General features: G+C 40.1%; 1 protein-coding gene across 3 annotated transcripts in view; it reads right to left on the bottom strand.

Annotated features, from left to right (window-relative positions):
* The window catches only part of NOC3L (NOC3 like DNA replication regulator), a 29,988-nt gene extending 18,288 nt beyond the window's left edge, over positions 1 to 11,700 (bottom strand). The window contains exons 1-8 of one of the 3 annotated variants that reach the window (XM_023226276.1): positions 11,548 to 11,700; positions 10,368 to 10,575; positions 7,082 to 7,214; positions 6,167 to 6,324; positions 5,525 to 5,581; positions 4,121 to 4,251; positions 2,082 to 2,243; positions 1,510 to 1,603 (exon numbers count right to left, since the gene is read on the bottom strand). In XM_023226276.1, coding sequence (XP_023082044.1) covers positions 1,510 to 1,603; positions 2,082 to 2,243; positions 4,121 to 4,251; positions 5,525 to 5,581; positions 6,167 to 6,324; positions 7,082 to 7,214; positions 10,368 to 10,575; positions 11,548 to 11,556 — 952 coding nt within the window. In that variant the 5' untranslated portion in view covers positions 11,557 to 11,700. The remainder of the gene's footprint in view (positions 1 to 1,509; positions 1,604 to 2,081; positions 2,244 to 4,120; positions 4,252 to 5,524; positions 5,582 to 6,166; positions 6,325 to 7,081; positions 7,215 to 10,367; positions 10,576 to 11,547) is intronic. The other 2 variants (XM_023226277.1, XM_023226278.1) reach the window with 2 other exon arrangements.
* Positions 11,701 to 13,351: the final 1,651 nt, after the last annotated feature.

The following is a 13,351-nucleotide window of genomic DNA, read 5'->3' as shown; positions in this document are numbered from 1 at the left end:
AACCCCGTCTCTACTAAAAAATACAAAAAACTAGCCGGGCGTGGTGGCAGGCGCCTGTAGTCCCAGCTACTCGGGAGGCTGAGGCAGGAGAATGGCGTGAACCCGGGAGGCAGAGCTTGCAGTGAGCTGAGATCCAGCCACAGCACTCCAGCCTGGGCGACAGAGCAAGACTCCGTCTCAAAAAAAAAAAAAAAGTAATGTCATTGCTTTTTAGTGTGTCTGCATTTTTTTAAAGGACATATGTGGCTCATGTAATCTATCAGAGATGGTTACACAAAGCTCCCAGCTTTCCAAACAGGTCAGAAATTCAAAAACAAAAGAAAAACTCCCAGGCCCTCTCACTGGAAAAACAAATGCTAATAGGGTGCCAGCTGGAACACCAGAACATACAAGCAATAGCCATACTACCCACCCCCACCCCACTATACTCCACTACCTTTATGCCCTTATTAGGCCAACAGGATTCAGTGGTCCTGTTCCAGCTGATAGCAATGGGTGATCCTTAGTAAATAAACTGGGTAAATGAGCCAATTAGGCCAAATAAAAGCACCTGGCCTAGGCAACCAACTATCTTCCCTATTCCTACCCCTATTTTTTCTATGTCCTTCCTTTTCTGAAGAAAAAGAGTTTAAGAGTTTATTTGGGATGCCAAATAATTGACTCATAAATCCATTTTCAAGGCATGCAAATATCCATTTCTAGTTATCCTTCTATTTATTTATTCATTTCTTTTGAGACAGGGTCTCACTCTATCGCCCAGACTACAGGGCAGTGGTATAATCACAGCTCAATGCAGGCTCAAACTCCTGGACTCAAGTCATCCTCTCAGCTCAGATCTCCAGTAGCTGGGGCTCTACAGGCCTGGGCCATCATGCCTAATTTTTTTTTTTTTTTTAGAGACAGGAGTCTCACTACATTCCTCAGGCTGGTCTCAAACTCCTGGCTTGGAGCAATACTCCTGGCTTGGAGCAATCCTCTTGCCTCGGCCTTCAAAAGCACTGGGGTTACAGGTGTGACCCACCACACCTGGCCTCTAGTTATCCTTCTTCCCTGACTACCATGCCTCCGAATAGAAAACAGCAGAATAAATCCCAATTGTTCACAACAATATATTTTGTTAAAAGCATTGTCAATAAAAACACAACTACTTACTAAAAACTGCAGCAATAATACTAATAGTTGATAAAATATAGTATATACCACATGCTAGGCACTGTTTTAAGCACCTCATATCTACAAACTCAGTTACTTCTTACAATAATCCTGGAAGGTGAGTAATATAATTATTTCCATTTTATAGACAAAAACTGAGACACAGAAAGACTATGTAATTTTCCCATCACATAGGTAGTAAGTGGTGGAGCCAGGCTTTGACCCCTGGAAGTCTGACTCTAGACTCTGTTCCTGACTATACCTGCCTCTCACTACACAACACAGAACACTGTACAGAATTCACCTTCATGATCAAGGCTATGTACATTACATACTTTTAAGATACATTTAATATACCTTTAACCATTTGTTCCAGATTTTCCAAATAAAATTTGTACTGGCTAACCAGGCCTTCTTCAAATTCTCTTAACTTCTGTGTTTCTTTTCGGGTCTGAAAAGACCAAAAAGGTCAATCATTTTTTAAAATCAGAATATTAAAACCCCAAAATTAGTATAAAATATGGTTGTCTAGTATACATCCAGTACTATTAAAAAAAAAACACAGCAGTCACTTAGGCCGGGGTGAGGCAGCTCATGCCTGTAATCTCAGCACTTTGTGAGGCAGAGGCAGGTGGATCACCTGAGGTCAGGAGTTTGAGACCAGCCTGGCCAACGTGGAAAAACCCCGTCTCTACTACAAACACAAAAATTAGCTGGGCCTGGTGGCACATGCCTGTGATCCCAGCTACTCAGGAGGCTGAGGCAGGAGAATCGCTTGAACCGGGAAGGCAGCAGTTGCAGTAAGCCAAGATCACGCCACTGCACTCCAGTCTGGGCGACAGAGTAAAACTCTGTCTCAAAAAAGAGTCTATCTCTCCAAAATGTTCAGTTATTTTAGATAGTAATTATATCTAGCAATCTAGCATTACCTTAGTAGATTTTTCTGCTTCTGTGAGGGGCCGGATTTTATATGAAGGAGTAATATCTTTAAATAACTCCATCAGAGAAACAATTACCAGCTTTCGAACAGTAACAGCCACATCAGGATCTTGTTCCATCAGCATAGAACGTAATTCTTTCAATTTTTTAATCTGTTAAAGAAATAGCTTATAGAGCTGGAGAAATCATGGCGAAACAATTATGAACAAAAAACAGCCCCACATCCGGCAGAATAAGCAGAATTCACACAATGACTCCAAGTCTAGTCAAGCCACACCAAACTCCAGACACTGCTCACTTTACCAAGAGATAAGTTGATAAAGTTACAAGGTAATTGTATTAGTCCATTCTTGTGTTGCTAGAAAAAAATGCCTGAGGCTGGGTAATTTACAAAGAAAAGAGGTTTATTAGGGCTCATAGTTCCGCAGGCTGTAGAGGAAGCTTGGTGCCAGCGTCTACTCCTGGTGAGGCCTCAGGAAACTTACGATCAAGGTAGAAGGCAAAGGGGGAGCCAGCATGTCACAGGAAAGATAGGGGAGGTGGTAGGCTCTTTTAAACAACCAGCTCTCACATGAACTACCAGAGTGAGAAGTCACTTGTTACCACAAGGATGGCACCAAGCCATTCATGAGGGATCCACCCCTGTGATCTAAACACCTCCCACCAAGCCCACTTCCAACATCAGAGGTCACATTTCAACATAAGACTTGGAGGGGACACACATCCAAACTATATCAGTAATTATATTTTTGTTATATAGTTAGAAACTAATACAGACCTTAAAAAACTAGTTTAAATTTATTATTTAGCTATTTTGGGAAATTCTTTTTAGCTGGATTTTCCTAAAGTACATGTCTCCTATTTTTCTAAAAACACTTGTCAAAATATACTAAAATGTTATATACATTAACCAAATATATCAATCATGCACACGAATTAATCAGGAATTACATATAATATAGCCACATTAACTTTAGCTTCAAAGATAATTTCTATGGCATAATGCAAAAGGTGGTTTTGATTGCTTTGATAAACTACTATTGCCTGTGAGCATAGGTTCCTGAGTAGAAGATCTGGGTTCCAATTCAGTGGCTGTTAAAATCTGGAACAAATCACTTGGGTTTTTTAATGTTCAATTTTCCAGCTGTAAAATTAGATCAATCTCTTATGCCTATGGTTTTATAATGATTGAGAGAATACAAATAAGAAATATTCCAAATCCCTCTTCCCTAATTCTGCTCCAGATCTTCCCCTCACTTTATTAGAAAAGGACAAATACTACTCTAAAGCATTCCCACATGAAATTTGTTTCCATAAATCATTTGATAAACAAATACTTGTTATAATAGTATGCCGGGGACACCAACATAATAATAATAGTATCAATTTATATGACTTCATGTATATTTCATCATATAACCCTCACCACAAAGTTTTGAAAAAGATACTGTCCTTTTTTAGAGATGAAAGAGTCTTGGATAAATAACTTACCCAAAGTCTTACAGATAGTACTTATCAGGGCCAAGATTAAACCTCAGATGTGTTAGAACCATCACTAACTCACCACTATACACATGGCACAATAGCACTTTAACTTTGGCTCTAGTTCACTTAAAATATTTTCAACTTACAAATATTCCTGAACTAATTCCATACACTTCCCTGTAGCGCGCTCGTTTAAAAACTCCACAGGTTAGTCAAGCAAATTTGCAAACAGGTTCCTCCTCCCTAATACAATTTTACAGACTTAAACATTTTTAGAGTTATAATATGTCCAATATTTTCATAGAAGAAGATGAAGAGAATAAGATTCAGAATTTAAGTAACTTTTCTAGGATTACAAAAGAAATTAAGTCCAGACATAGCATTGAGCTAAGATTCTGTCGACTCTCTTACTCTAACCCAGCTACTATGTTTAGTTAATGTTTTTCCTTTTAGTGTATGCTTATAGGTAACAAGGGAATCTTAACATATTAGGCATTTACACCATACCTAATATAAAGACCCTAAAGAAATTAATGCCACCTACATTACTTTCTGGATCTGATAATATGGCAGATGCCAAGGCTGCAATATGCATCTTCTTCTCCTGTAATTTCTTCTTTCTCTCAATCAAATGTTCTTCTATGGTCAGCTCTTGAATAGGATCTTCAATGATCTCTAAAACAGATTAGATGTTCCCTTACATATTCCTCTACTTACAAGTGTCCAAGAATCTCAACAAAATATTTTATAGTAATAATAATGATGATAGCCAAGAATTTTGCCTTTATTACTACACATCATCTCCTCAACAATACAGGTACTATCATTAGCCCCCTTTTATAAATAAGAAAATTGAAGCAAAGGAAGAGAAAATAACTTGGCTAAGCTCATAAACCAAAGGGAAATAGGATTCAAACTCAGGCAGTCTGATTCTAGAGTTTTTATTTTTGTTTTTGTTTTTTTTTTTAATTTAAAAGAGAGGGTCTCATTTGTCACCTAGGCTGGAGTACAGTGGCACTATCACAGCTCACTGCAGCCTCCACCTCCCAGGCTCAAATGATCCTCCCACCTCAGCCTCCCCAGTGGCTGAGACCATAGCTGTGAGCCACTATATCCAGCTAATTTTTGTATTTTTTGTGGAGATGGGGTTTCACCATGTGGCCCACACTGGTCTCGAACTCCTGGGCTCAGGTGATCCTCCTGCCTCAGCCTCCCAAAGTGCTGGGTTTATAGGCATGAGCCAGTGCAACCAGCCTAGATCTCATATTCTTAGCTTCTACGTTAATAAGCCCAAAATAATTCTTATTAATTAACGAATAGGATAATCTGATTTAGTCTCTTTTTAAGTATAGAATATTCTTCCTTGTTTTCAACACTATATATTACTTTACACAAACTAGTACTTCGTAGTTTTGGGCTACAGAAAAACATGTCCACCTTAAGAAATTCATAGGAAACTAGATTTAATCAACACTAGCATAATCTGTAATGGTTTTATGATGGGTGACTGCAAACAGTTAAACAGTTGACCTGTAATTCATTTTTGCTATTAATGAGGTCTGCTAAGCAAAAGTAAAATTTAACTAGATTGTTCTGTCACAAATTCCAAACTAATATAATTTCAAACAATAAAATGTTAGAAATGTTGGTCTTTCTCTTACAATTAAAAGGAATTCAGAACAGTAATAATTAACAAGACACACTTCATGTATGTCTAGATACTACAAATATGATTGTGTAAAATTTTCCATAATTAAAAAAAAAAAGAATCTATTCATAATTCCACAAGGTGAAGCTTTCAAATGTGGAAAAATGTTCAAAATGACCTTGAAATGAGCAGTACTCCAAAATGTACCTTCCAGATTTTATCTAAAATTAACTCACATTTACTATTAAGCAAAAAAATTACTTCTCAATTAACAATTTAGTAACTGTAAAGACATATTACCTTCCTCAAGTTCCCTCTCTTCTTCTTGATCCTCTTCATCTTTGTTACTATCAGTAACTATATGGAAAACATGTGTATTAAAACTGTGATTATATATACTTAAGTGGTAAAACTGTAAAGAAATGCTAGGAGGTGATTATGATAAAACTCAGGATAGCAATTACTTTTATGGGAAGAGAGCAATTAGTGATTGAGGTGAGCATAAAGGAGGTTTCTAGAAGCTAGCAGTATTTTTTTTTTTCTTGTCTGGATGGTAGTTTTATAGGTATGCACTTTGTTATAAACCATGTAACTTCACATCTTTGTTATCTGAACTTTTCTGTTTTATTTCACATATGAAAGATACATTAAAAAAGAAAGCTAACCAAGAATAGTTAATATGCTCTAGTTTCAGAAACAACAAAATTTAGTGAAAAGAAAATCACCTGAACCTTGTAGCGTACGTTGTCCTCACAGTATAAATTGATACCTGAGATAATCATCTATAATTCTGGCCCAAATCATCTAGCTTGCTATAAGACTAATTGAATATTTTGCAGATATGGGTAAAATCAAACTAAAATTAAATTTTGAGTGAAAAAAACACGTTATATCAGTAAGGGGGTAAAAGTTCAACTAATATTACCAGCTTATTAAATTCACCTGGCTTCTCCCTAGTCTGTGGGATTATACCACTTTTATCTTTGATAGGAAGCAAATGAATCAGTTCCTTCTCTGGTGCAGTTTGCAGAGTTCTTGGTGTTTTTTCATATTTATCTATAATGTGTTCATGCTTCCGCTTCTTCGCATGAACAGGCTCACTGCAGGGGAAAAAAAGATCAATTTTCAGTCTTAATAGATCTAAAAAGGTATCTAGAGACCTATCACTTCAAAAGTACAGAAAAATAAACCACCAGCCAACTTTCAATAGGTATATGGATATTAGCACTTAGGCCAGTGTCTGGCACATAGCAGGCACTCAAACGGCAAATGAATAAATGAAATGGGTAAACAGCCTACCACACAGACTCTAACTCTGGCTACATCTAGTTTTCCCTCTAGATGCAAAATAAAGGTGAAAGTTACAGCAGATTCTTTCTGAAGAACAGTCCATAGCACCAAGTGTGACTCTCACTTTCCCAAAATCTTTAGAGTATAGCACAGACTTTGGAGTTAAAAAGGTCCAAGTTTAAATTCCAGATACTTGTGACTGCAAGGAACCATCAGTTTCCTCTCTGGAAATGGGAATAAGAACTACCTAGCAGGGTAATGAGGATTAAGTGAGATCATAGCCATAAAGAACTCAGAACTATTCTGCCAATACCTCAAAATGAGAACAGCATTCTTCCCCCATTCACTCTACTTCACTATTCAGACGCAAAGGAAAGATGTACATTAAATGAAATCAGCTTGTCTTATACATGTACCTCCTTTATTTAGGAAATAAGCTAAATAATAGTTTATTCTTTGTAAACATTGTGCTCAAAGGTGAACACCTCGAACCACCTAAGTGAAATTCAGAACCAAGTTTTTAACAGTATATGGATATGAATGATTATAACCCACATGAAGTATTACCTAGAAGAAAGATCTCTTGTTAGAAAAGATGCTCTTTGTCCTAAATCCTTCATTAACTGTAAGTCATCTTCATCCATCATATCTAAAGGAAGGGCTTCTTCTTCTTCCTCTTCTTCCCTCTCAATCCTTTTACCTGTACCACACACACACAAAGAAAAATTAGAAGCAAGTATCAGAGATGTAGAACTCTCTGCCTATTGGGTTTAAACAGGAAAAGTTTATGCTTTCTGAAGCAATCCTCCCACTCCAGCCTCCCAAAATGCTCGGATTACAGGCATGGGCCATGGCTCCCAGCTGAGCCCAGTGTTTCTAAATGGAAGCACTACTGACATGCTAGGCAAACAATTATTTATCGTACTGGGGTGTTCTGAATCTGGAAAAATGCTAGCATCTCTGACTCCTGCAATCTAAATGCCAATAGCATTCCCAGGTTATTGTAACAACCAAAAACTAAATGCCTCCACATACTCTGAAATGCCTTTCAGGGTGTTGAGAGCCAATGACTTAGCCCCTCAGCTCCTCCTCATCTCCAATTACTTTCACTTCGTACTCCATTTCAGCCAGCCTCTCCAATGGCCACATTCCAAACCCTGGTGCTCACCGCTTTCTCTGACCACAAGCTTTTGTCCTTCCAGCTCCCATTCCGTTCACTTCCACACTACTTCTTCCTTAACCAACTATATAACCTTTCAATCCACTGACCACTCCACTTTCTGTCTACCAGTGTGTTCTGTCTTCACTCCCTCACTTAGATTGCAAGATTATCACTTCAACCACGCTCTTGCCAATATCCTCAACTATTTTTCTTTCAACACTTCAGGCACTCACATCTAACAAAATCCCAACTACAGATCATTCTAAACTTCTCTTTCTGCTCACTCTCTGTGTCTTGCTCTCTTTCTCCATCTCCTTTTATTTTTTATTTAAAAAAAAAAAAAGTCAGCTAAGTGCCAGGCACTGTTTGAAGTGCTGAGGATACAAAATATTAGCCAGGCATGGTGGCGCATGCCTGTAATCCTAGCTACTTGGGAAGCTGAGGCAGGAGAATCACTTGAACCCAGTAGGCAGAGATTGCAGTGAGCAGAGATCGTGCCACTGAACTCCAGCCTGGGCAACAAAAGCAAAACTCCGTCTCCAAAAAAAAAAAAATCTAGTAAATCTTGCTACATAAAGGTACACACTGCACAGAATGGCACTCCTGTCTACTTTAAATGAGCCTTCCAAATTTAATAATCCCATTAAAAAATGGGCAAAAGATATGAATAGACATTTCTCAAAAGAAGACATACAAATGGCAAACAGGTATATGAAAAGGTGCTCAACGTCACTGATGATCAGCGAAACGCAAATCAAAATTACAATGAGATATCATCTCATCCTAGTTAAAAAGGCTTTTATCCAAAGACAGGCAGTAACGATGGCAAGGATACAGAGAAAAGGCAACCCTCATACACTGTTGGTGGGAATGTAAATTAGCACAACCACTATGGAGAAAAGTTTGGAAGTTCCTCAAAAAACTACAACTAAAAATAGAACTACTATATAATCCTACGATCCCACCCACTGCTAGGCATGTATCCAAAAAAAGAAATCAGTACACCGAACAGATATCTGCACTCCCATGTTCATTCAGCACTATCCACAAGAGCCAAGATTTGGAAACAACCTAAGTGTTCATGAACAGATGAATGGATAAAGAAAACATGGGGCCGGGTGCGGTGGCTCATGCCTGTAATCCCAGCATTTTGTGAGGCCGAAGCAGGTGGATCACGAGGTCAGGAGATCGAGACAATCCTGGCCAACATGGTGAAACCCCAGCTCTACTAAAAATACAAAAATCAGCTGGGCATGGTGGCGCATGCCTGTAATCCCAGCTACTCGGGAGACTAAGGCAGGAGAAACACTTGAATCGGGGAGTCAGAGGTTGCAGTGAGCCGGAATCAAGCCACTACGCTCCAGCCTGGCGAGAGAGACTCCGTCTCAAACAACAACAAAAAAAGAAAGTATGGTACATGTACACAAGGTAGTCTTATTCAGCCACAAAAAGAAGGAGATCCTGTGTGCAACAACAGGGATGAAACAGAAGGCCATCATGCCAAGTTAAATAAGCCAGGCACAGAAAGACAAATTTCACATGTTCTCACTTATTTGTGGTGGCTAAAAATTAAAACAACTGAACTCATGAAGAGAGTAGAATGATGGTTACCATTGGCTGGGAAAGGCAGTTGGAGGAGACAGGAGTAGGGATTGTTAATGGGTACCAAAATACACTTAGATAGAATAAGATCTAGTATTTGATAGATAGGGTGACTATAGTCAACAATAATTTACTGTATGTTTTAAAATAACTAAAAAAGTATAACTGAATTGTTTGTAACACAAAGATAAATGCTTAAGGTGATGGATACCACATTTACTCTGATGTGATGATTATGCATTGTATGCCTGTATCACAGTATCTCACGTATCCCATAAATATATACACCTACTACGTACCCACAAAATTAGAAAGAAAAAAAAAAACTTTAGCTGGATGCAGAGGCTCACCCTTGCAATCCCAGCACTTTCAGAGGCTGAAGCAGGAGGATGTAGTGAGCTATTTTTGCACACTGCACTCTAGCCTCGGTGACAGAACAAGACCCTATTAAAAAAAAAAAAATTAATTTTAAAAAGATGGACCTGGGAAGACTGGTTGCCTAATAATCTGATACAGTCAAATAAGAATACCCTAAAAGTACCAGTAAAGTTGCAGAACTGGCCTGACTCAAAAGTCATATTTCTTACATGTTTTGAATACTTAAAAGTTTTTAGTTTTACAAAATAACCATGACAATTACAACTCAATTTCACCCCACGTTTCCACATGAAAAGAAAGTCAGAAGTTTAGAAAAGAAGTGTACCTTGGTAATACTGTGAAGAATGAACCAGAGACAGCAATGTTCTTACCTAACTGCTAGTGAATGGGAAAGTGGGGCACTGGCACACTGCCTAACATTTATGCACAACAGTACTTTCAGTTTGTTTTCCCAAGTACTGCATCTTCAGATCTGCTTTCCAGACAAACTAAAAGCAGAAACTTGAATGAATACTGTATTGAAATGTTTTCTCATACTGACTGTGATAAAGCATACATGCTTTATAGCAGTCCTATAGGACTACTATCCTTACCCACTCTAGGAAGATCTGAGAACAAGAAAAGCGATTATTAGAAAGCAAAGTTATTTCCACGAAGAACACTTCAGAATAAATCAATGGAAACCACAGCACATGATGTTTTCACAATTACCTGGTCGCTTTTCCTTTGGGTTCTCCAATGGAATGGGTTTCTTAGACACAGCATCTTTCACCGCTTGCCTTAGTTTCCTCTGTTCTTTTCGGTACTTCTTGAGAGTGCTTTGTTGTTTAAATTGCTTATTTTTTAGCTTGTTTTCAAGTTTGACTTTACTAGTTTTTATTAACTTGCGAAAGCTTGGGATCTGTTTTTTATTTCTTCTCTAGAAAACAACAGAAAGAATACTGCATACCCAGAAACTTATTTTTTAAATCAGGTTAAAGAGAACTGGTTACAAATTTCATCAGACCAATTCCACAATTTTAACATCCCACAGCCATGGTCTTGCACGTAAGAGCTAAAACCAAACGATGGCTTTAATCCTACAGAAGAGCGCTACAGCATCAGTTATTCAACCTGAGGTCTTTCTGTGACCCCAATCCACAGCAACTTAAAAGGGCTCTACGACCCCCAAGCAGGTTAAGAACCACTGATCTAGCAGTGGTAAGTGGCTATTCAAAGCTAGTTCAACAACTGTAGTTTAATACATTCAAAGCAAAATGCTGGCTGTCTTTAATAAAACCTAATTTACGATTTTGTCATTTACAAAGCGCTCCAACAAATCACCTCCAACAGCCTAGTTGACTACTGACTGCTGTTATCCTCACATTATTGATGAGGCTGCTAAAAGACCCATAAACTAAGGACTGCAAAACTGAATTCGGATCTTTGGATTCCATTTCTCTTGCCCGTGACTCCTCATTCAGAAATCCCAAAGCTAGTCCTGAACACCAGGACTACCTCTTATTTTCTGTTAGAACCAGGGCAAATCACTTGCTTTTCTGTCTCTTTACCCTTTATGGGTACCGTGACTCGCATCATAAACTTGCTGAGGGCAGGAACCTGCTTCTCATTTGTGAAAAACGAGTTCGAAAGAGTCTTGAAAAATTCCTTCGAAGTCTGAAATCCCACGGATGCAAAATTCCGTGCCTGTCTCTTCGTGATACCCTGAAGTCGTGCGCGCACACAGTGGGTAACCAAGGTTGAGCTCGGTGTAAGGACCAGAAAGCCCCCAGTCTATGAACCACCGCCCCATAGACACGGGTGAAAACCTGCCTAAAAGTTAACTCAGGCAGTGACCCTATCACCCGGAGGGGCCCTAGGCCGCGGGGACCGGGCTTCTAAGGACACTTACCGCCTTCATCCTTACGCCTTAAAGGAATACCGGCCACACAAGTTCACCAGAAGCAGGCTTAATACAGAAATCCGAGAAATGAGACACGTGCCGAAGACCCCGCACTTCCCAAGCCGGAAGCGACCTTCGGTCCCTCCCAAGCCTCCGCCGCCGGAAGTGAGGGCGGGACTTCCGTAGGCAGGTTCGGGCTCGCGCCCTCTAGCGGTGACGGTCTTGCGGCTTTAGGCGGGTTGCGCCCTGGCGTGCGCGCGCGGACTGGAACGAGTGAAGGCCCTAGGGTCATCGGTGCCAACGGCGGGAAGTTGGGCCGGAGGGGCGCACTTTACAAGATTCTCTGAGTATGATTCTTTGACTCTTGTCCTATTTATTTCTTTTAAAACCTTGGGAAAATCGGGCTCCTCCTCTCAGAATGAGAGGACTTGGTTTTTTCAGTCACCTCACGGCATTTTGTGCCTCTCCTCACGTTGCTTATCTCATCCTGTTATAGATACTGATTTTCGTGGTCTTTTTCCTCCATACAGTCCTGAGGGCAGAAAGAAGCTTATTTCTTTTGTGTAATGCCTGCCTCTCGACGGACCTTCTGGTCGTGTTTGTAGAATGGCAAATGATTTCTCATCAGCCTCGGTCACTTAAAAGTGTGTGATTCTTAGTGTTTTAGTTTGCAATTTTTTTTTTTTGCTTTAATTTTAACTAGTCTGATAAAGAACTGTATCCGTGGCTGGGTGCGGTGGTTCACGCTTGTAATCCCAGCACTTTGGGAGGCCGAGGCGGGTGGATCACCTGAGGTCAGGAGTTCGAGACCAGCCTGGCCAACATGGTGAAACTCTGTCTCCACTAAAAATACAAAAATCAGCCAGGCGTGGTGGTGTGCCCCTGTAATCCTAGCTACTCAGGAGGCTGAGGCAGGAGAATCGCTTGAACTGAGGAGCAGGGGGTTGCAATGAACCGAGATCACACCACTGCACTCTAGCCTGGGCGACAGAGCAAGACTGTCTCAAAAAAAAAAAAGAAAAACTCTATCTGGAGGCTTGCTCTGTTGCCCAGGCTGGAGTGCAGTGGCGCAATCTCGGCTCACTGCAAGCTCCGCCTCCCGGGTTCAGGCCATTCTCCTGTCTCAGCCTCCGGAGTAGCTGGGACTACATGCGCCCACCACCGGCTAATTTTTTTTTTTTTTTTTGTATTTTTAGTAGAGATGAGGTTTCACCGTGTTAGCCAGGATGGTCTGGATCTCCTGACCTCGTGATCCGCCCACCTCGGCCTCCCAAAATGCTGGGATAACAGGCGTGAGCCACCGCGCCCAGCCTAAAGTCGTTCATTTTTACAGGAAGTTTTATGGATTGCAAGAATAAGAGTATCAAAATGCTTGTCTCTCAAAGACTTTTTTTTTCTCAATAAATTTAAGCATTCCACTTCAAGTTTTTTGTGGGTTTTTTTAAGTCTATGATTTTTGAGCATGACCCTGACACAGTCTGGCCTCGCAGTCCTGAACGGGTAGGAAAAGCCGGCAGTGCAACTAAGGGGTTCTGAGCCCGTTGGATAGTGTTGCTCTTAGAGAGACAGAGAAAAAAGTACCAATTTCCTGATCCCACCACAAAGACCAAGAGGTCCATCTGGCACTCTTCTTTCAACCTTCCTTCCAACGTCTTCCTTGCTCTGTCTCCTTTCACACGGTGTCAGAAACAGCAGAGCCTGTCCATCTGGTGTATTACTTCATCAAACAAGTGGAAAACATCAGCCTGTGCCCTTCCCAAGTGCCTGAATTCCCTCCCAAGCATATCAACATATCTACAGTCACTCCCATCCT

Source organism: Piliocolobus tephrosceles, chromosome 9 (genome assembly GCF_002776525.5).
Source record: "Piliocolobus tephrosceles isolate RC106 chromosome 9, ASM277652v3, whole genome shotgun sequence".
NCBI lineage: Eukaryota > Metazoa > Chordata > Mammalia > Primates > Cercopithecidae > Piliocolobus > Piliocolobus tephrosceles.
The sequence above is the reverse complement of the archived record's forward strand: the minus strand, read 5'-3'. Positions and strand labels throughout refer to the sequence as shown.